General features: G+C 41.7%; 5 protein-coding genes across 7 annotated transcripts; all 5 read left to right on the plus strand.

Moving 5' to 3' along the window:
* The first annotated feature begins 520 nt into the window (after positions 1–520).
* On the plus strand, positions 521–4,773 carry fbxo40.2 (F-box protein 40, tandem duplicate 2). The gene is made up of 3 exons (XM_076274774.1): positions 521–626; positions 1,086–2,921; positions 3,368–4,773. Exons 1-3 carry the CDS (start codon positions 624–626, stop codon positions 3,530–3,532), a joined length of 2,004 nt encoding a protein of 667 aa, XP_076130889.1. The 5' UTR covers positions 521–623; the 3' UTR covers positions 3,533–4,773.
* A 2,568-nt stretch (positions 4,774–7,341) lies between these two features.
* fbxo40.1 (F-box protein 40, tandem duplicate 1) lies at positions 7,342–10,190 on the plus strand. Of its 2 annotated transcripts, XM_076275069.1 has the most exons (3): positions 7,342–9,277; positions 9,502–9,745; positions 10,123–10,190. In XM_076275069.1, the coding sequence occupies exons 1-2, from the start codon at positions 7,394–7,396 to the stop codon at positions 9,703–9,705; spliced, it is 2,088 nt and encodes a 695-aa protein (XP_076131184.1). In that variant the 5' UTR covers positions 7,342–7,393; the 3' UTR covers positions 9,706–9,745; positions 10,123–10,190. The 2 variants fall into 2 exon arrangements, with proteins under 2 accessions (XP_076131184.1, XP_076131183.1); XM_076275068.1 differs by lacking the exon at positions 10,123–10,190 and having other exon boundaries at positions 9,502–10,113.
* On the plus strand, positions 10,133–11,610 carry c1qa (complement component 1, q subcomponent, A chain). Its single transcript, XM_076275072.1, has 3 exons — positions 10,133–10,222; positions 10,476–10,645; positions 10,872–11,610. Exons 2-3 carry the CDS (start codon positions 10,486–10,488, stop codon positions 11,450–11,452), a joined length of 741 nt encoding a protein of 246 aa, XP_076131187.1. The 5' UTR covers positions 10,133–10,222; positions 10,476–10,485; the 3' UTR covers positions 11,453–11,610.
* Positions 11,611–11,729: 119 nt separating this feature from the next.
* Positions 11,730–13,332, plus strand: c1qc (complement component 1, q subcomponent, C chain). 2 transcript variants are annotated; one of them, XM_076275073.1, is made up of 3 exons: positions 11,730–11,857; positions 12,205–12,376; positions 12,611–13,332. In XM_076275073.1, exons 2-3 carry the CDS (start codon positions 12,214–12,216, stop codon positions 13,180–13,182), a joined length of 735 nt encoding a protein of 244 aa, XP_076131188.1. In that variant the 5' UTR covers positions 11,730–11,857; positions 12,205–12,213; the 3' UTR covers positions 13,183–13,332. The 2 variants fall into 2 exon arrangements, with proteins under 2 accessions (XP_076131188.1, XP_076131189.1); XM_076275074.1 differs by having other exon boundaries at positions 11,780–11,857; positions 12,209–12,376.
* An 819-nt stretch (positions 13,333–14,151) lies between these two features.
* c1qb (complement component 1, q subcomponent, B chain) lies at positions 14,152–16,248 on the plus strand. Its single transcript, XM_076275071.1, has 3 exons — positions 14,152–14,337; positions 14,741–14,921; positions 15,220–16,248. The coding sequence occupies exons 1-3, from the start codon at positions 14,167–14,169 to the stop codon at positions 15,783–15,785; spliced, it is 918 nt and encodes a 305-aa protein (XP_076131186.1). The 5' UTR covers positions 14,152–14,166; the 3' UTR covers positions 15,786–16,248.
* Positions 16,249–22,082: the final 5,834 nt, after the last annotated feature.

The raw sequence follows: 22,082 nt of genomic DNA on the forward strand, positions 1-22,082 counted from the left end.
ATATTATGAAACTATTAACTATAAATCTATAAATCTAAAAAAATAGAAAAATAAACTATTTTTATCCTAGAGTCTCATACTGTCCCCCAGTGGACTGCATGAGGACATGCAAGGCAGAACTCTCACAGGAACCTGCCTCAGACATAGTCTACTCTTGTAAGTAAGCTGTTGACATCATGTACTGCATTACTCTTCGGTATTTGCTTTGATTTTCTAAATCACTTGTTCAATGTATTTGCATTATTGTTTGACCTTTTAACATCTTGGCCTGTTTTCAGTGGCTATATAGCATTGCACTGTCAGCATACTGGACTATTTTTAACCCCAGAACACATGGAGGGCACTGCACTTGAAGGCATATGAATGACAGCAAGGTGTTTTTGTATGAGGTAGGTTTGCAGACAGAAAACAAAACTGTAAATATATACAGTGGATATTAACCAAAAAACAGATTTCAAGTCGATCAATTTGTTGGCTGTTGAAGAACAAAACAATTACCTTCATGTTCTTTCAGTTTCCTGCAGACTCCGTGTTTTGATTCCAATATACTGCTCAATGAAATAAAGTGGAAGCGACCAACAATTTTTTAAATACTGGTGAATCAGTAGAAACCTTGGATAAAGATGGTATGTTGACGTTCTTTCAAGTCTGATAAATGACTTTGACCTACAGGCTGTGCTATAAATGATAAGGAAGCTGCTATGTGTATTTCAAAACAGTGTCGGAAAAAGTATGTCATGGCCAAACGTCAGTCAGTTGTGCAACATTTGTAAACTTGGTTTTAAACTCAAATGTCTGCCATGTGTGAACTTAAATTAAACTCGAAAATTATAGTATGTCCAACTCATTGTTTGAAATGGTAAACACAGAAGAGAGATTTTCGTGCACTCAATGACATATTTTATAGTGTCCTATATACTATAGCAAAAGTGCCAGGCCTATTTTTAAATTCTCAAAGTGGTATGTCATGCTTATGAATGCAAATTGTATTAATGTAATTGTCTAACAGCAGCTTGTGTGTTGTCTGATGAAAAATAGTTTTTTCTATTCATGAAAAATTGTTGTTCTTGGTACCATTTTTCCAGAGCTATTACAGAAACTTCAAAGCCTCAAAATTACACGCTCACTGTGAGCGCTGCTACAGCCGACGATGTAGGGCTCCCGTTGAGATCTCCGTCTCGTGTGTGATCATCAGCTGTCGTGCGCTTTGTGGGGCGACCTTTCACCTGTGTAAGGAGGAGGAACACACCCTTTTGTGCCCGAATGAGAAAGTGCCCTGCCTCAACGCGCAATTTGGTTGCCCCTTCCGCATGTGCCGCTCTAAGCAGGCAAAACACCTTGAGGTATGCCCAGCCAGCGTGATTTGCTGCTCCATGGAGTGGAACCGCTGGCCACTCGAAGACATACAGAATGATTTCTACATCAATCTTTTGAAAGACGACAAAGAGGGTGAGGCCCTTGACCTCTCCATGGCCATCAGAGACCAGAGGTACCTGTGTAACAGGATAAAAATGAAGTCGCTCTACCCTGAATTAGTAGAAGAAGACGACGAACCCCTTCCGCCTGAGGAAGAGGAAGGTGCAGTAGGAGGGAAGCCCTACTCAAATGGAGCTGAAGTTAATGGAGGATCGGATTATCCCTTTGGTAAGGGCCCCACGCCGGCCACACAGAAAGAAAACACACAGGAAGAGAAGGTGGCGGCTGCAGAGGAAAGGACTCTCGACAGGGACAAATATGACCGGTACGAGATGATGTTTAGCATGGAGAGGGGTGGCTGCAAACAGGCCTCCATACAAAACCAAGACAACAAAACAGACAGTAAGGAATCTTCCAAAGAGTCAGAACAAAACGCTGTAGGTGGCTCTGTCGGACATGCTCCATGGCAGAAAGGGGTTCTGGAGCGCGTCGGACAAGACATGACTGCTCAGGAGTACAACATGTACATAGTGCATAACGGTCGCATGCTGATTTCTTTTGGCCAAATGGCTGCTTGCACGCCAAGGGAAAAGGACTTTGTTTATGGAAACCTTGAACCGATACCTGTTATGACACTGTACAACTACAAACCTCCTATTAGTTACAGGGGCAAACGGATCCATAAGAAAGATTACTCAAAGATCCCAGACACTGAGCATAAGTACACTGATACCTCTGATTTGGGTCTGTCTGAGGAGGATATTCATGTAACAGATGAAATGTATGCAACCTTACTGTGCTGTGCGGAGAAAGAGGTTCGCGGGCATAAAATCTGCGAGACGGTGGGGATAGATGGGAACTTCGTCGACATAGCGACGCAAACCTACAGCTACCGCACTGCTCCGTTCCAACCTGACACATCACTGGCCGACATCACAGCCGACAAAGAGTTGAAACTGTACGTCCAGACCGTAACAGAGAGTATCACCTCACGTCACGACACGACCAGCTGTACATTCACCTTTCGATGTGGCCACCCGTTCAGACGAGATGAGTACCCCTACCACTACAAAAATGTGCACGCAGACATCCAGTTCTCCCTGGAGGGCTGGTTTGAACAGAGGTGCCCTCTGGCTTACCTGGGGTGCACATACGTCAGAAAGAACATCTGTCCACTCGCACAAAAAGCCACCATATCCTACCACCAGGACCTGAGCACGTTCAGCCTTAAACCGCAGGTGTGTGGGCCAGTCATAACCACGGGTGAGCCTGGTCCCCCACAGGCCAAGCAAGCCAAGTACGAAGACTCCCTTGGCAACCTGCCCTATGAGGTCCTGTGTCACATTGCCAGTTTTCTAGACTGCTTCACTTTGTCCCAGCTGGCTTTGGTGTCGCAGCTGTTCCGTGACGTCTGTGCTACACATCTTCAGGAAAGAGGCATGGTGTCGCTGAAATGGAGGAAGAAGTCATATTCCCATGGGGGCTCCCGCTGGAAGTGTAGTAAGGTGGGTGAAAATGGTTAGACAATACATTTCCACTACTATGTGAAATTATTAAAGATTTAGACTGTTCAGACTGTTCATAAACTATGTTTATACAGTAATGTCACATAGGCCTATAGCAGTTCAGTATTGTAATACCTTATTCTACGAACTGAAAATTCTTTTAAACTGCACTGTCCAACCAGGATTTTTATCATCACCTTCACAAGATCCTGGGATCAGATTTTCCCCCCTAGAATTCCTACTAAGAAAATGACTACAGTTTAACATAATTTTCCCTACAACACATTCAGTTTGGCTGCAGTCACAAGTAACAAACCCTTGCAAAATCCTGGTAGGACTGACTAATTTAAATTTGGTCTTCATTTTCTTGTACCCGTAACAATATAGATACAAGCCACTTATTTACCTTGCTAATAAAAAACACATTTCTGTTGGCTTTTCAACAGGTGTGGGAGTTCAGCAATCTTTTTAGCAAAGTTGACAGGTGGTGCCTTGGCGATGAGCCCTCAATGTCAGATCATCTGAAGGTCTGTCCATTCTACCAGCGGGAGATGAAAACAGAGCGGATTGCCGTAATGCTGAAAGATTGGAAGAAGAATCAAGTTAACTGATGTTGTTTAACAGGAAAAATGTGATTCATACTAATACAGTGGTTCTCAAACTTTTCACAATGAGTACCACCTCAGAAAACAATTGACTCTTCAAGTATCATTATTACTGCCATGGAAGCTTCACTACGTCACTTGTACTGGGCTCATTGTCACCAACTTTAGTTTCTGCTATATTCACCACACTTCTTTTTCTAATACTTCCCTTTTGGAGCCATGATTGCGCAAATGTTTTTGATCCATCATGTGTGCTTCCTATTCCTTTGCTTGCCAGCACAGCTTACCTTGTCAACCATTTGCTAATGCGCCATACAGTTAAACTAGCCTAGTAGGCCTATTGGCTCCTGTTGGCTGATATACAGTAAAAAAAATGAAAGGCCTACTTTTTTCATAAAAGACAAAAAATTGTTTAAATTTAACTTCAGTGATCGCATGGTTAAGGATTTGTTATTATATATATTTGGATATAATTTGAAGTGATTATGTCATCTTTATTAAAACAAATTGGAGACTCTTGGAGTACCACTAGAAGGAGTCTGCTTCCCACCAGTGGTACTTGTACCACAGTTTTGAGAACCACTGTACTAATATTTAAAAGTTTGTATATTTGGTTAAGTACTTGGTGAAAAAAAATGTTTTGCATGAATCTTAGATTTGTTGATGTGGCAGGCCATTGAGTCTTTTCCTTCTTGGATGTTTTGTGATGTTATTTTGGGTGCACCTGGATAAACAGACATTAATTTGATAAGAGGCTTGCTTTTGACATTGCGTTTTAGGGTTAGCAATACTAGAGAAAGACCGTTGAACTCAAAAATGTATAAATATAATCCTCCCCTCAGTGCCTCATTGGTAGCCTACTGCATGTGGGTGCTCACTAATGCCACTGATTGGGAGTAATACTGTTGTGTACAGGGATGTACACTGTGTTTGTTTACAGAGCCAAGGCTGTGAAGAAAAACTAGAGCTTTTTTTCAGTGCGCACATAGAGTGGAGCGATTGCGGATCGTGAGGATATTTGTTGGATGTGACAAAAAGTGCACTAGCTCAAATTTGCTTACTATCCCTTTAATGGTTAATATCAGGGCCGGTTTCCTGCCTACTACATTTGGGTGGGCTACAGTGTAGTAGAAATTTTAGCAACATAGCAAAGCAAATCAAATTGGATCAAAATTGACATAAACACAAAGCACAAAAACAAATAAATAGGTACCTACCTACCGTTTCTGTAGCCAACAGCCAGGGATAGGCAGTATTTCCGATACATGTATTTCATTTTACTCAAATACAAAATAGTATGTTGTCATTTTTATTTTTATTTTGTTGAAGAAAATTGCTTTGTATTTTGTATCAGTATTTTTGTAGTTTAAAAATACTGCCAAATATTTTTTGGTAGAACCAATAACCTACTTTTGGTGATGTGATCATCATAAAAGTGCAAAATAATTAATGCAGCCTCTGACTGGTGCTGACCTATTCATTTGCCCAGGGTTGCTGTGAGCAGAATATTGAGATTCAGGAAAATTATCCAGTGCAAGATGAACGTGTAGGTTGCTCACAATACACTCCCTCATACCAACCTCAAGTTTCTTGAGAACTTTAAAGATCAGTTTCTTGAGAAGTTCTTTCTTCTTCATCTAATTAGAAGACATGGAACCGGTTATGTGGTTGCCCTGCAACATTGCTCAATCTGGGCATGCATTGAATATCACTGGGCATGCCAGAACACTGATTGTTTCTATGTGAAAAATGGGCAGAATTTTCCTTTAAGGCATCAGGAGGGGGTATTATCTAACACACATACATATTCCACAGCTATGTACCAGCTAGCTTCTATTACACTCAACACCAACTCATGTAAATCCAAGCTGAGTTCGAGATTGCACACTGCGCAGATGCACAATTGAAAAAAAAAAACTTTGACTTCTTGACTTTGTTTGGGTGGGCAAGAGAATGCTTGGGTGGGCATAGCCCACCCTGGCCCCTGCCTAGAGCCGGCCCTGGTTAATATTAGCAAAGAGGATCAAAGTTCATCCTCATTTCCACACTGTTTCCCCATATAACATCTGAAATTCTGAGACTATTTTTGTCTAACATTTGAAACTTTTTTTTCTATGAAACATGGTTGGAACCATGACATTCCCATGCTTCTCTCGAGGCTATGTTTAAAATGACAACCTTGAGGTTTCACGTTCCATACTTTCGATAATACAAATGACATTCAGGACAGTATATATATCACCTTTTGCATCCTTGAGAGTGTGTGAAGCCCATGAAAAGGGCGAGATCAGCTACATCAGAACACTTCCCTATCGTGTGATTTGACTTGATACTGTACTGTTTCTTGATTGAAATAGATATTTTGTGTTTTAAAACTTCAAAACTGCTTTTCAAACTTCATAATATGCTATATAATATGAGGTCAAGCTTAATCAAACTGCTGAAACAACGTAAACATGGTTCATGATTCAGAATAACAAGATTAGATGCTGGAAATAAGGAAACAATGTGGTTTCTCATGAACACTTGAGATGTATTGTGCTCATTCTGTCTGTAATTCTCTATTTGTTTCTGTTCTGTCCTGTACTAATTATGTGGTATTGATGTCATATCACTATTCCCATATTAAAAAAAAGTATGTGTGGCAAAAATAAATAACCCAGTTTCTGTGTTTAACTATGTGGAAATTCAAACAATTCAAAACAATTCATTGAATGTTTGCACCAACTTTTTAACTAGCCTATTGATCTCAGATCAATAGTCAATGTTATTATTCTATCAATTGTAATCTTGCTAAAACATTAGTTCAGGGAATTAAGTAAAGGTAATTTAGAACTCATTCATTAAGCACGTACATTCTTAGAGCATGTAACCTGACACTTCTATTTCAGAGATCTGGTCACGTTGTCTCTCTATTTTTATCACCCTGACTGACACAGTACGACAGACACTCTCTGAGTCCCACTGATTTAACAGGACACCACTGGTGAGTATGCTGCTTTTGTTTGGTTGGCTCTGCACACTCATGTAAAGGCCAAAAAGTTAATTTTCACTGCTCGTTATGTGTTTGTCATGAGTAAGAAGTAATGAGGTAATGAACAGGGAAGATTGAGGAACACTAATGCAAGAAAACAGTAGACATTCATTGATACTGAAAATGTGTTCATGTCTTAAATTGTACATGTATTGAAATGCATTTATTTTCTGATTCTGTTCTCTACACGCCCTGAATAACATTAGTCATAATCAGAGTCTATTCTTGGCAAGTCTGCGACTGCAATATTTATATCACAGGTGGTTTGCATAAACAATGGTCTTTTTTTAACCTAGGCCATTAAACCAACGTCAGGTTGTCCTTGTTGCATTCATTGCATTTCGTTTCCTCTCCATTACTTTCTGCCATACTGTTCATTTTGTGCTTCAAAACGACTGCAGGTGGAGCCATTAGTATATTTGCAAAACTATTAAGGCACTTTTTCAGTTCCTTCTTTAACTCTTTCATTACATTTTTGTTCATATTCCAAGTCAAACAAGGCATATTTAAATACTGATAAATGCTTACATGACATTTAATTTGATTGAATTAGATCGATGTTAGTGTCTGATTAGAGGTAAGTATTGGCGCAGAATGCGAGTGTGTCAGTGTCAGTATAAGTATCATGCTCTAAATATCTTCATGATAAGCTGCCATGATGACATGCTTTACGACAAAAAAACTGATGAAACATGTTTTCATCCAACAGAATTCATTGACTTTCATCATTATGGTATGTCGCTACATTCATTTTACTTTTTATTTGGTGTTTCAAATATTTTATTTAGAAAACATACAGTACATGAAGCTGTGGTAGACAGACATTTCACTTAATGCTTGGTATCTTTGTGGACTCTTATCAGGGGAGACAGAGAACCCCCACGTCCAAGTTACACAGGCATTGTGAGAGCTGCTACAGCCGACGCTGTAAGGCCCCCGTTGAGATCTCCGTCTCGTGCGTGGTCATCAGCTGCCGGACACTCTGTGGCGCGACCTTCCACCTGTGCAAGGAGGAGGAGCACGCCCTCCTGTGCCCAAACGAGATGGTGCCCTGCCTCAACGCGCACTACGGCTGCCCCTTCACAATGTGCCGCTCCAGACTGGCACAGCACCTCGAGGTGTGCCCCGCCAGCGTGGTGTCCTGTTCCATGGAGTGGAACCGCTGGCCGGTCGAGGAAATGCACCTGGCGTTCTACGAGAACGTTCTGAACGAGACGTACGCCGAGGAGCCGCTGGACATGTCCATGGCTCTGAGAGACCAAAGACACTTGTTCCAGTCTCTGAAGATGAAGACCCTCTTTCCTGAGCTGACAGAGAAGGCGGAGGAGGAGGAGGAGCCCCCAGTTCAGAAGCTGAAGGGAGCGGTCGGAGGGTCACCCGAGGCAGTCGGAGGGGTGTGTGGGGCAGTTGGCGGGGCCACTGCAGACCCTGCACATAAGGATGGGGCCCTTGAGATTACTTTTGAAGAAGACGAGCTTACTGAAGAGCAGCGTCAAGCCTTAATAAGAGGCTCCGGGGTGAACACCTCCAACTATAATGTCTGGGAGAGAATGTTTAGTATGGAACTGAGTGGCTGTAGGGAAACAGTGAAATCTTTGGGAAACAATCCCACTCCATCCAAAAAGAGACATGAACAGGACAATGGCTTAGAAATACTAGAAGAAGAAGAACCTGAGATGAGCATGAACAACGTATCTGCAGAAAACATCTCTGAGGCTCAATACATAGAGAACATGAGCAACATGGATGAGGAGAAGTTTTTGGTTGCATCGTGTATGAACGCATGCCAAACTAATCCTACAAAGAAGCGTCTATATGCAGGAAGGAAACCCAAGGAGATCAAAACAGTCAAACCATTCATAATCCCCAGCAGCTTTAAAGCCAGGTCCAGCCGTATTCGAAATCCCTCTATCCTCAGGAAGTTCAGTGTATCTGTGGACACCTCTGACCTGGGAGTGGACATGGATGACATGCCTAACTGGGATGAGGTCCAAGCAACTCTGTTATGCTCCCTGGAAAAGGAGCATAGGGGTCACTTAATAGCTGAATCCAGTTCTTTCGACGCACTGTTTGTCGATATCGGGACTCAGACTTATGATTTTCTCTCTGCCCCATTCCAACAAAATGATTCCCTGGCGGACATCACCGCAGGGAGGGATCCGAAAATCCACGTTCAGATCGAGGCCGAAAGCGTAACGGGGAAGCACAACAAATGCAGCTCGGCCTTTACGTTCCTGTGCAGCCACGTCTTCCGCCGCAACGAGTACGCGCCCCACTTCAGGAACGTGCACGCCGACATCCAGTGCCACGTCAGTGGGTGGTTCGAACAGCGCTGCCCCCTGGCCTACCTGGGCTGCACGTTCATTCAGAGGAGGCTCCGTCCGGCCTCGCAGGCGGCCACTGTATCCTACAACAAGGACCTGAGCACATTCACATTGAAACCCGAAGTGTCGGGCATGCTCTACGAGGGCGTGAAGACCACGACATCAGAGCGGGCGCGGGCACGGAACCTGGACTCGCTCAGCAGACTGCCCTTCGAGGTCCTGGTGCATATCGGCCGGTACCTGGACAGCTTCTCCTTGTCCCAGCTGGCCCTTGTGTCAAAGTATATGCGGGAGGTCAGTGGCACTCTGCTCTACGACAGGGGCATCGTCTCCCTCAAGTGGGAGAAGAAGACTTACTCGCATGGAGGATTCTGCTGGAAGTCAAAGAAAACGGTATGTCTGTCACATGGAATTGTTTGATATTTAATCTATTGCAAAACTTGAAAGAACCTTGACCTAACACTGCTCATCATTCAAAATTACTGCAGACACACATACAACATACAAAAACATTTATAACATCTATATATTATAATACAGTACAAGTACCATGTTAATACAGCTACACCAGCATGCACTTTTGCAAATGTAATTTGAGAAAGTATCTTTTTACCCAGGTGTGGCAGTTCAGCAACAGTTTCTCCACTGTGGATGGCTGGTGTTTTGTCAGCTGCCCTCCCATGTCTGAGCACCTGAAAGTTTGCCCGTACTACGTAGCAGAGCATAAGAGTGACCCTGTGCCTCTCATTGGCATATTTGATGCTGAAGAGGAAATAGATAGAACTCAGAATCTGGTTTCCATGTTCTCGAGAAAGAAATGACATTTCCAAAGGTTTTATGACAGTTCAAGTTGATATACCTGTAAGTCAACATTGGGGACATTTCAACAACATGTTGTTTTCGTTTTCTTGTTTTCCAGTAACCACTTTACCCAAGTCTGTTTTTCATCAATACACTACACTGTGCATGTTATTTAATGTTGTAGATTCACAAATTCATCATATCACTCTATTGAAACATTTCAGTATTCATGTTGTAACATTTGACTAACAATCGCTACAAGTTTATTTATTAAAATGATGAAACTACAAGATGTACACGTGTCTTGTAAATTTTCGCAGATTTCTCTCAGTCTTTCTCTTTTCAATCTTTTCATGTTTCCCCTTTATTCATGTGCCTGTTCTGTATTTAACGAAGTTCGGGTCATTTTGTAAGGAAGTGAAACTAACTGACCACAGTCTTTGCTTAATCGTTGGTTCTTGCCATAGTTTTCTACTCTGAGGACAAAACAAAAAAGATCTCTCAGTATTATATTACAGTCACCATCGGAAAACAGTGGTGAGTATCTTTTCACAGACGGTGCAATGCATTGTAAATGGTGTATAATGTTGTTATAAAACATTTTATTGATTTTTTTTGAAAATGATGTTTTTAAATAATGATGCAGAATAAAAAAATTATGACTTCCTTGCCCATGGACAATATCCATGTGAATACATTGTCTCCAGCAACAAAAATGATATTTTTACGTAACTGTTGTTACTAATGTGATTTGTGATACTAGTGTGATTTGTTTTCTAATGTGTTGTAGATTTTGGGAAATGCAGTGCTTTGTGTGCCTGGCGCTGGTGTGTGTGGTGATCGTCCTACCGTCTGGGCTTTGTCAGGACTCCTGCAGGGTTCAGGATGGCCAACCAGGGGACAAAGGAATCCCTGGCAGGGAGGGCTTACCTGGACAGAAGGGAGAGAAGGGAGAGCCTAGTATGTATGAATTAGCCATGGCAGTTCTAATCTAAAACAAAAATGATGATCATTGAAAGTATTTCAAAAATAATTCTGGCTGGTATAGATATGAGACTATCCATGCTTAATTACAAAACATACGGGTGGGTCGGGGGGGGGGGTTATCTAGTGGTTAGGGACCTAGCGTAGTTCAATGTAAGTTGCTCTGGACATATAATGTAAAATATACATGACTGCTTTCCAGGTCATTTTGATGGGGAAGGAATGGTGCGCGGGCCAAAGGGGGACCAGGGCAGCAAAGGAGAACCGGGGGAGATCGGCACGAAGGGGTACACCGGCGACCTGGGGTCACAGGGCCCCCCCGGACTACCCGGCCCCAAAGGGTCCAACAGCGGAGGCTCTGGCATCCCGCAAAACGAGCGGTCAGGATTCTCGGTGTCTCTGACCGTAGATGACCTTCCGTCCATCGACAGGCCCCTGAAGTTTAACACCGTTAACGTAAACATCAATGGAGACTTTAGCATCGCTGAGGGCAAATTCACTTGCAAGATTCCAGGCATCTACTACTTTGTGTTTCATGCTATGTCTGCACAAAACATTTGCGTGAAGCTAAAGAGCGACACACTTTCTGACCCGCTGAGCTTCTGTGACTACAACACCAGGCTGATCAAACAGGTCGTCTCTGGTGGCACAGTGCTGAAGTTGTCTGCAGGTCAGAAAGTGTGGCTGGAGCCTTTCAAGGGTTATCGCGATAGGAGTTCACCTTCAAAATCAAAGGACAGGTTCTTTGTGTTCAATGGATTCCTTGTCAGTGCAATGGCATAGATTAGTTCTGTCATGGGCTCATAGCTTACGCAATACTTCCGTACTGATTAAACTGATGTGAGTTGATATAAACTAAGTAAATAACCATTCTGAGCTTGTAAGACTACTGGTCATTTCATTTTATTCTTGAGCTTTCAATAAACCAAAAAGATGCAAAACGTTGAGTGTGTTGTGCTGTGTGTGTGTGTGTGTGTCATTTCTATTTGTCTTCCAACATGTATGAGACTCCATAGTTTCAAATTGGAGGATGAATGCTGTTGACATAATAAGCATAGGGAAGTGGAGAGAACAGTGAAACCTGCAGCAGTAGCATATTGCGGTTTCAGTATAAAGTAAGTTCTTCTGAGGACAGTCAGCAGCTTGTTAATACTTCTATTAGCATTAAGAGATCACCAGAGCCATAAAGTAAGTGTTTTATGCCCTTTATTATTCCTGAATGAATTGAGATTTTCTAATGCAGTCATACCAGTTTCATGTTGCAATGTTTTTTATTTTTATTTATTTAGTTATGTTTGTGTCTTATGCAGTCATATTTAACTGTAAACTGCATCAGCACACATAATCAGTGGTAATATCTGTCTTTAGTGTTCATCACTTTTCTTTTCCTTTCTCCATGTAGTAACTTGAATGTTTAGTACAGTGTAGTGACAGTGTGGAGAGTTTGTGATTAAAACCATGGCTCATGGCACGGGACTGGGTTTTTAAGATTTCTTAGTCATTCCTTGACACATGGTTATATTTTGTTCTGTAAGTCAGCGAGCATGTTTGGCTGTAGTATCCTGGGAGTGTCTCTGGTGCTGTGTCTCTCTCCCATGGTGTCTCTGGAACCCTGCACCTCTGGGGGAACACCTGGTATGCCTGGCATCCCTGGCCCCCCAGGATACGATGGCAGGAATGGGCTGAAGGGGGAAAAGGGCAATCCAGGTAAGCCAGAATCAGCAAGAACACTAAATAACTGTTAAGCACTGTAATATATTGGATAAAAACATCAGCTTAAGGACTAAATGTAAATGTAAATATTCATATTGTGTTAGCACAGAAGAAGCAGATAACGTGATGACGTGTAGTCATCTTTTGCTTTTGATTTAATGCCACCACTATCTTTTGCCTTTTGTATTGTACAATCGGGACTTCTAGTAATGCAGTAATTCTTGGCAGGGACGGCCATGCAATCAGGGCTTGCCATGGGACAGAAGGGGCAGAAAGGGGACCCTGGTTTTAAGGGTAAACCCGGAAAGATTGGAAAGAGTGGAATACCAGGCCTCCCTGGTGTGCCAGGCCCGGTTGGACCGCTAGGGGACCCAGCAGAGGCCGAGCATGCTAAATCTGCCCTGGTGTCCGCCTTCAGCATCCGGCGTGCCACCGCTGTCAAGCCCGAGAGAGGCATCCCCGTGCGTTTCACATTGGTCATCACCAACATCAATGACCACTACAACACTGAAACAGGCAAATTCGGCTGCCAGATTTCAGGCACGTACTACTTTGTGTACCATGCATCCTCCGCTCTGAAGAATCTTTGTGTCAGCATCATGCTAGATGGGCAAAGGCTGGCAGCCTTCTGTGATCACATGGTAAACACTCACACTCAGCAGATGAGCTCAGGTGGGCTCGCTGTGTACGTAAAGAAAGGGCAGCACGTGTGGCTAGAGACCGACCACAACAATGGAATGTACGCAGAAGGGGGAAAGGGAGACAGTGTATTTTCAGGCTTCTTGGTCTACGCACATTGAGTTAGTTGGTCTCTCAACTATCTTCTTTTGGTGACTTGTGGGGAAGTGACAGCAAAAACTAAAATCAAAAAAGAGCTGTTACATGTAATGTGCTATTTGATTATTTTCTTGAATATATGCAAATAAATTCACTGTACAGCAACATGTCAACTGTTTGTCATTTTATTTGTTTCAAACAGTAGTTGTTGTCTTTTTTGCTTGGAAAATTAGTAGGCAAGGTTAAAGGTAAAATGGTGATGGAATGTTTACCCATAATAACGGATCCATTTCAAAGTTAGAATGTTGAAAGGTGACAACAAACAACAAAATAACATCATATTGTAATAGTATACAAACAAACAAAACATCAAACAAACAACAAAATAACATCATATTGTAATAGTACACAAACAAAACAACAAACAAGCAACATAATAATATAAAAATAAAAAAATAATATCATATTGTATATACTCTATGGTATACACTCATGTAATTGTGTTATATAATTGGAAGTGAATGAAGAGAATATGCAGTGCCAAAGAGCTAAGCCAAGAGACAAATGTGGATTTCAATATATTTTTTTGCCTAAATCATCATCATTCAATTTTTGGTTAACTTCTTTGTGTTTTCTGAAAAACCTGGGGGAAAAAAGGACTTATGCCATTGTTTTAGGAAGGTGACGATATGTAAAAAATATATAACAAATAGATACTGATAAACCAAATGGGTCGATTGTAAATAAAAAAATGTTTAGCCATAAAAGCAGTATTGAAAATAAAGTGATGCTTCTAAGATGTATTGCACATGCATGCTGGCTGTGATAAAATGTGTATATTTGTGCACAAGGTAAAATCAATATCTCTAAAGAGAATTGATGGTGTTACAGAAACAGAATATTTTTCTCTTCATGAAGATGGATGTGAAAATTGCAGATGCCAGGAAAACCTTATAACTGGACATTAGGAAATCACTTGATTGACCCATTCGTTTTCAAAAATAAAAATGATGAACACAAATATTTTTCATTTCCTCAATTGTGCAACATGTTCTTCTGGTAAAGCAAATGTTACCCACAGAGACCGTTTTGGTTTGAGAGGAACTAAGACTACGGCAGCTTTTCATTTTCAACACATCTTCTACACCAACAAAAGCAGAGCTGCAGGACCAGAAATGGTGAGAAGAACAAACTCAAAGCATATATATATGCATCTGGTCATTCTCAACTTTATCTTACTATGTCTAAATTGTTTGATTAAGTGATTCTACCATTCCAGAAAAAAACATGTACGTTCCTAAGGCATTTCAGGTGGCACAGAAAACAACATTGACCTAATGGTAACTTGGGGACAAACTAAATAAAAAAACAAGTTTTAAAGTTGACATTGTGTACAGCATTACGCTAAAGTCTGATTCATTTTCACTATCTGTGTTGGTTTTAAACGTTTCAACTGGAAATCCGCTAGGAAGAGATTGAAAGGTGCTAAAGGGTGATTGAACAGTGCTAGTGTTTTGTGATCACCTTTACTTTTACATTACATATCACTATTAACTCTTTTTTTTTCATTCTTATTTTCAGGCTTGTCCTTTCAGGCTGTGCGCGAGCGCAGCAGTGACTGTAAGCATCCTGTTATGTTTAGTAGCACTGTCTACGGCAGACACATGCAGTGGCTCCCGGGGCTATCCAGGCGTGCCTGGCATCCCTGGGACTCATGGAAGTCCTGGAAAAGACGGCCTAAAGGGAGAGAAGGGAGATCCTGGTACGTACCAACATTTACCAAGACCAAATTGTTCACTTCAAATGATTGCTCTGAAGAACTAACTATATTAAATGATAGCTGCTGTTTTGAGTGTTTCCCTTTTGGGAGCTGAATTTCATGAAAGTTATAATATGACTCGACGTATAATAAAAAAAAGTGACAAGATCTGTCTTGTTCTGCCAATCTTTTCATGCAAGTCTTGAGTGTAGAGTTACAGCTGAGCAAATGAACATTGTTAAGTCAGCTGCATGCATTTCAAGTCTGTTTGGTATAGCCTCTCTCTCTTCCACTGTGACAGGGGAGAGTGGCCACTGGTTGAAAGGCTCAAAGGGCGATATGGGCCCACCGGGACCCCCGGGGAGACCAGGCGTGCAGGGCGATCCGGGGATCCCAGGCCTACCAGGCCCTGAGGGGCCGAAGGGGGAGAGGGGGAGTCCCACTAGCAGCAGCGTGCCCTTCTTCTCCCGCAAGAATCCACCTATGTCCAGATCTCCGGGGAAGGTCCCCGTTCGCTTTGAGTCGACCTACGTCGTCTCAGATGAACCCCTGACCCCGGAGCAGACTGGAGTGGCACTGGACGAGGGTGTGTTTACATGCAGAAGGAAAGGGCTTTACTACTTCACCTATCACGTGACTTCGATGACGCTCATCTGCCTAAACATCATGAGGAAGGAGAAAGGGCAGGAAGAATGGGAGGCCATTTTGGAGTTGTGTGATTCCTCGCAAGGCTATCTGGTAACCTCAGGGTCTGTGCTTCTGGAACTGAATAAGGATGATGAAGTCTCTTTACAGCCACCTGATACTTACAAAATAGATGGCAAGTCTTCTGCAGAGAGCACCTTTTCAGGCTTTCTGGTTTTCTAAACCAACTAAAGCGTACGGTTAGAAACAAACCAGAAAATGAATTGTATTCTCACAAATGATCTGCTCAGATTTCTATTCATCATTTGATATGTTAGGAGGTGGTGGAAGCTTTAAGCATGATGAAATTCAAATGTATTAAATGGTTGGTATATGATATATTCAATGATTTATTGATTCAATTAAATTGATGTATAGCAAACTGAACACAAAATGGACATTAGATTAAAGCATGACTGGATGTTAATGGTACTACCATTATTTCTTTTATAATCTTGTCTACAAATATCTCAATGTGAGTGAACGTCTTGCAATAAATCATTCATAAGCACTTATATATCTCCATTTTCATGATCAATATAAACAATTTGAATTTCACTTCCCGGATCACGTGTAATTCAAACAGGTATGGATAATTGTGATACCTTTCAAAACTGACTACTGTAATAAAATCTTCACCACCTTGCTTTGCTTAGACACGTCTGTCTGACTCTGCACTCAGAACGAGTTACATTTGAGACTAGCACTTACTTTGCCATTTGGTATTTTGTGCACAAATAAAAATCACTTTCATCCTCTCATGGCAAAATCCTTATGTGTGAGAAGGTCCCACACATGCTTTGACACACAGACCGTTTCCACCAAAGATCTCAGAGCATAGCACTCCAAAATATTTGTTTTTCAATGTAGCGTTTGCGTGAATGACAACAAAACCCATTGTTCTGCCACTCTACTTAGCAACCCTCCAGAGGGGAGACTATGGCAACTCACAAAACTTAATTTCTCCATAGATCAAGCCAGACGGCTAAGTACAACAGAGTAGGTAAGACCATTTAGAGTGTGTAAAAAGCAAATGTGACAAGAAAGTGTTTGTTTGGATTTGTTGAGGTGACGATCTGTTGAGGTGAACTGTCTACTTCTGTGGTAAATGACTTGGGTGAGTATTTTTAACCAAATCAACTTATTATTATATCAATAAAACTATATTTTTTCTGTAGTTCAGATGCCATATTGTAAAATCACACATTTACTTTATACTACATAAAAGTCACAACTTTTTAAAATGATGTGCATGCTGTGTGACTTGAAACTGTCCACACAAAGAAACTGACTCTGTCAGCAGCAAGCAGATCGACGCACTTGTTCAACCCCCTTAACAGAATAACTTGTTAAGCATTATTTATATTTAATGAATATTAGGAACTGTTGTTGCCTTAACCATGAGAGTTATTGTAACAGGGCCAAGTCAGTTGACAGTTTCAGTATTCAGATTATTATTTATAATCTATTAATTTAACATTTAACCCAAATTGCTGACATGTTGTTTTCAGTATAAAAATGCCCAGGACTCAATTTGGCACGGAGAACGCCCTGCTGTGGCTGGTAAGCTCCTAAAATCAAAACCACTTGGTTGCCAAGGCCTATACTACAATCCCCAATGCGCTCATTTTCATTTGCTATTAAAATGGCGACTGGACTTATACCAAGTACAGCTCATTTAGTTTCATATAGGGACCAGTACTAATGGAAAACAAACATTACAAACATTAATATATATTACCGGTATTTATATATATATATATATATATATATACTGTATATATCATTACCAGTATCATTATCATGCACAGTGAATGGCTGTCTCCATACCCTGTTCAATAAGGTCTGCTGCTCTATCCTGACAAGAAGGAGAAGATGGAGACCACAAGCGAGAGGGCTTTCTGTCCGAGACCTGTCGCAGAGAGGCAGCAGAGGACAGAGAAGAAGAACATGCTTCAGTCCAGCATCCAGCTTGAAGGTCAGCTATCTACTGACATGTCCTAAAACAAAAAAACACATTTGACAAAACGACTGCTCTGTGTGAACAAGCTCAGCAGGGCATCAACAGAGGTTGGCGTTACAGGTGAGCACAGCTTCACGACAACTCACCGTGAGGATTTCCGGGTCGAGGACTTCCAGCCGTATTCACCTCTAGCGTTACGGCAGAAAACGCCAAGATGGGAGAGGAGAGGCATGACAAAGGAAATGGAGCATGTCACCTTTTATCAGCAGGACTTTCCACCCCCTCTGCACACACTTCGAAAGGCAACCCCTGCGGTTCCCCACCCTGATAACCTTGCCATAAACCCCTCTCTCAGGCAAGAAATACAGTAGGCCTAGGCCTACTTCTGAATAAAACAACTCAGGAATTTTCTTAAAGCATCCATAAACATTATTGACTAGACCAAAAACTGAAGACTGCTAGATCCTTTAAAACAATTTGCAACAATTTGGAAGGGCAGCGATCTTTCCAATAAATATGGATTAAAATCAAAAATAGATTAATTTTACTTATAGCAGAAAAGGCTGACTTTCACATTCTTTTGCCTGTTCTAATTTAGTTTTTGTTTTGCAAAGGGGTGAGTTCCTAACGATCCAAAAGGAGACTTACCCTGGTTGGGCCGTAACGGAGGCCAGCAGACCACACCAGAGGCACATACTCAGTCCTGGCACTCCACCTCCTGGTGGACATGAGGTACTGCTGAACAATGTGGTTGGAAATGATTACACCAACATTGTCTTAAGACTTCGTTTTCTTTGTTCAACTGCCTATTTTACAACATGTTATAAACTAATTAATTGTCTTTTTTGATAATAATAGTATTTTTGTGCCAATTTGTGATTTGATTAATTTTGTTTTTCGCAGGTTAAGACACCCGCTCGGACAGAAGAGAATATTCCACAGACAGGATCGAAGGCTCCACAGAGCAAAACTGTCAGTGTGCAAACATGAAAAAAGGGTTATTTGCACAGGTGACTTCTAACAACATTGATATCAGCAATGTATACATTGAAAAGCACATTAGAATAAATTATTATAAAACTACACCTTCCAGATACTGCAGTATTTCAATGTGAGAGCATCTCACACTACGGCTCACTTCTCTCAAGGGTGCACAAAAGAAAAGAAACAAGTGAGGATCCTACTAATTTCTTCAAATTATCCACTGTTTTACGCTAGCAGTGACATTGGGCAAAAACATGACATATTTTCTTAAAATGTTTATCATTTTTTTTCGATAGGATTTCAGCTGCTCAACAGTGTGGAGTCCTCTTAATTGTGTTTTTTGATCCATGATGCACTAAATGTGACAGGTCTGGACTGCAGGCAGGCATTTTAGCACATGGGCTTCGACTATGGAGCCATACTGCTGTAATATGTGCTGACAGAGTGCAGTTTAGCATTGTTTTCCTGACATATTCAGGAAAACAACAAAAAGACATGTCTAGATGACAGAACATACCTTTATTCAGCATTAATTGTGCCTTTTCAGATATGTAAGCTGCCCAAACCAAAACCCTGTTGAATGGCCCTGCTCCACTTAAGTCCAGAAGGTTTCGGAGCCCATGCAGAGTCCAGAAAGAATGACACATGATAGGTATAAGCACAGGACAGTTTTCCACTTCACCTATAAGTACATTTTAAATGAGCTTGGGCAAATAAGATGGCAGTATTTCTGGATCATGTCTGAATCTTCTCTGCATGGTAGGCTATAGAGTTTGAACCATATTCATAAACAATGGTGATCGGAAGTTTTTCTAAGCCCATGCAAAGATTTTCATTACAGCAACAGATATGTTTTTAATGCACTGCCATCTGAGGCCCCGAAGATTACAGCCATCCAATATTGTTTTTCGGCCCTGTATATTTAAATGGTATATTTAATTCGGCCCTGTATATTTAAATGGTATGAGTGATGAATACCTCTGTATCTCCATATCTGGTACTCTCCGAGATATCCTTTTATATCCAATTATGGTTCCAGTTAACCTAATTAGTTGTAAGATGTTCTTCCATGTTGCTAGCATCAAATTCAAAATGAACATATTTTTCATATAAAATACAATTTATCAGCTCCAACATTTGATGTTGTCTATGTTCATTTGAATATGGGTTTACATGATTTGTAGATTACATTCTGTTTTTATTTACATTTTACAAAGCGTCTCAACTTTTTTGCAAATGGAGTTGTATAGCCTATAGCACAATGCAGGGTTCGTTTCTTAATTTTCGTTTCTTTTCTTGTCCTTCAGAGACTGGAGTCATTGACACGGGACTTCTTAAAAGTTTAAACTTTTTACTAGTGCAAAAGGATGAACACTACATATAATTTGGCTTATCCACCTGGTGGCCATTACGAGGCTAAAGGGTACACTTGCCATTACACCTCAGTCCAGCAGATGGTGGTGGTAATGCACTCCGTTTGCAAACTGCAAAAAAAAACTCACTACTGCGTTAAAGCAACACCTAAGAGTTTTTTGTACCTTAAAATAATGTTTCCAAAATCGTTTCAGTGGTTCATCAACTCGTAACAGGGTGAACGGCAATTCTGCATTCGCTTCGCGGCCCTTTATCGGCTATAACCGCACTATGTAAGTTTGCCAGATCGGGTAGTAGGGATCTGTAGTTCGATGGAATGAGACATATGAAACTACAAATTTGACTTGCATCTGATGTCGCAATACATCGTACTTTTATAAGTCATGCAAAATATTCTACCTTGTCTGTGGACATTGTTATTTGCAAAGCCGGTGCTGGATAAACAAATAGCGTGCGTGCGACAGAGGGAAAGTTCTTTGGTGTTGCTTTAAGTCATTCCCGCTGTATTCTCCATAAAGAGTAAAGTAAATTATGTACTTATTTCCGGAATTGACGTCACTTCCTGGACTCGTCTCAGGCTGGTCTGAGGTCTCTAAATGACTTAACTCTGGGTCTCAGGGGAAAATGAGAGAGTGTTGCATGACCATTCAAAAGTATGACTGGGTTTCTAACAATGCAAAGCCTAATGCAAATAGGTGGAGTGTTCCTTTAACGGCAGTGGAAAAAAATCAGGGCACAGTGTAGGCTACAACTAACACTCATATTCCTCCCCTTAGTTTCAACGAGTTCCAAGTAATGTGAATACTTCCACCCCTCAGAAGTTAGCGTTGGCTGCGTCTCGCTTGCTATGATTGCTCTTCATTGCCACCAGCCTCTGTCACGTACCGTGTGGAGCTATGATTGCACTTCATGCTACCAGCCTCTGTCACGTAGGCTGCCTTGTGGAGCTCGAGCCTATTGCGCAAGCGCGCAGCTGAGAAAGCAGCGTCGCTGTCAAATCTGTCCCTGGGAAAAGTAACGTTGCGCCGATATGAAAAAGGAACTACGTTACGTTAACAAATTTTCAGTAGTTTACTCGAAAAAGTAGTTACGTTACTGTAACTCGTTACTTAACGCGTTACACACAACACTGGTAATAACTACATGGTAATAAATAAATGCATAGCTTGAGATGGCCCAACACAATTTCTTGTCATGTTAATGTAACAGAGGTCGTAATTCGTCCGCCGCTCACGGCCCTCGAACCCGCCACCTCGACGCACACCGGCATGGGAGTCGAACGCTCTAACCACTGAGCTAAAAGCCCAGGCTTCCAACTCAGCGGTTAGAAGCGTTCTTAAGGTTCATGGACGGATTATGAACTTTCGGGGCACTGGGCCTAGATGTATTAAGGGCCCCCCACTAATTGTCACATATGTGGGAGGGGGGGGGGGGATTTCCTGTATTCTGGTGCATTTTGGGAATGGCCAATACTTTAATTCAATCAGATTCATCCTGATGTGTTGATATTGAGGTGCAATGATTCATGCAAAGGGTTGGGCTTCAGGGCCCCCTGACCCTTGGGCCCCTGGGCCCGGTAGGCCCGTGCAGTAATCCATCCCTGAAGGTTAGGGGTGTAAGGATTTACACGGGCAACTAGCATGCTAGCTCAGTTCGCCTCTGTTACACTCACCTCCCTAAATCCTCACTCCCATGATCCGGGTCACGGCACCACTGTAACAGAGGTCGTAATTCGTCCGCCGCTCACGGCCCTCGAACCCGCCACCTCGACACACGCCGGCATGGGAGTCGAACGCTCTAACCGCTGAGCTAAAAGCCCAGGCTTCCAACTCAGCGGTTAGAAGCGTTCTTAAAGGGATATATAGCATTCAATGAGCTGGAGCTAAAAGTGTTACTGTCACACTGGATGAACTGGAGAAAGGTAAAACTCAATTGTTTAACTCAAGGGGAGGTGGAAAATTAGTGTATTTCCCCAAATGGTGGAATAGGCCTATCCGTTTAAGGTTAGGGGTGTGAGGATTTACACGGGCAACTAGCATGCTAGCTCAGTTCGCCTCTGTTACATTAAGATGTGTTAATTTAACAGGCATTGAAAAAAATCAGTTTGAAACAATTATATTTTTCACATTTTTAAAGATGAAAAGGCACCGATTTCGTGG

This window comes from Alosa pseudoharengus, unplaced genomic scaffold (assembly GCF_046254945.1).
Source record: "Alosa pseudoharengus isolate Yale_2024_CS ecotype anadromous, Long Island Sound unplaced genomic scaffold, YU_APseudo_1.1 YU_APseudo_1.1_scf_8, whole genome shotgun sequence".
NCBI classification, from domain to species: Eukaryota; Metazoa; Chordata; class Actinopteri; order Clupeiformes; family Clupeidae; genus Alosa; species Alosa pseudoharengus.

Coding starts and splice junctions, on each gene's coding strand:
- fbxo40.2 (XM_076274774.1), top strand. Junction 2,922..3,367: donor CCCGCTGGAAGTGTAGTAAG/GTGGGTGAAAAT, acceptor GCTTTTCAACAG/GTGTGGGAGTTCAGCAATCT.
- fbxo40.1 (XM_076275069.1), top strand. CDS start 7,394: ATGCTTGGTATCTTTGTGGACTCTTATCAGGGGAGACAGAGAACCCCC. Junction 9,278..9,501: donor GCTGGAAGTCAAAGAAAACG/GTATGTCTGTCA, acceptor CTTTTTACCCAG/GTGTGGCAGTTCAGCAACAG.
- c1qa (XM_076275072.1), top strand. CDS start 10,486: ATGCAGTGCTTTGTGTGCCTGGCGCTGGTGTGTGTGGTGATCGTCCTA. Junction 10,646..10,871: donor GGGAGAGAAGGGAGAGCCTA/GTATGTATGAAT, acceptor ACTGCTTTCCAG/GTCATTTTGATGGGGAAGGA.
- c1qc (XM_076275073.1), top strand. CDS start 12,214: ATGTTTGGCTGTAGTATCCTGGGAGTGTCTCTGGTGCTGTGTCTCTCT. Junction 12,377..12,610: donor GGGGGAAAAGGGCAATCCAG/GTAAGCCAGAAT, acceptor AATTCTTGGCAG/GGACGGCCATGCAATCAGGG.
- c1qb (XM_076275071.1), top strand. CDS start 14,167: ATGATGAACACAAATATTTTTCATTTCCTCAATTGTGCAACATGTTCT. Junction 14,338..14,740: donor GAGCTGCAGGACCAGAAATG/GTGAGAAGAACA, acceptor TCTTATTTTCAG/GCTTGTCCTTTCAGGCTGTG. Junction 14,922..15,219: donor GGGAGAGAAGGGAGATCCTG/GTACGTACCAAC, acceptor CCACTGTGACAG/GGGAGAGTGGCCACTGGTTG.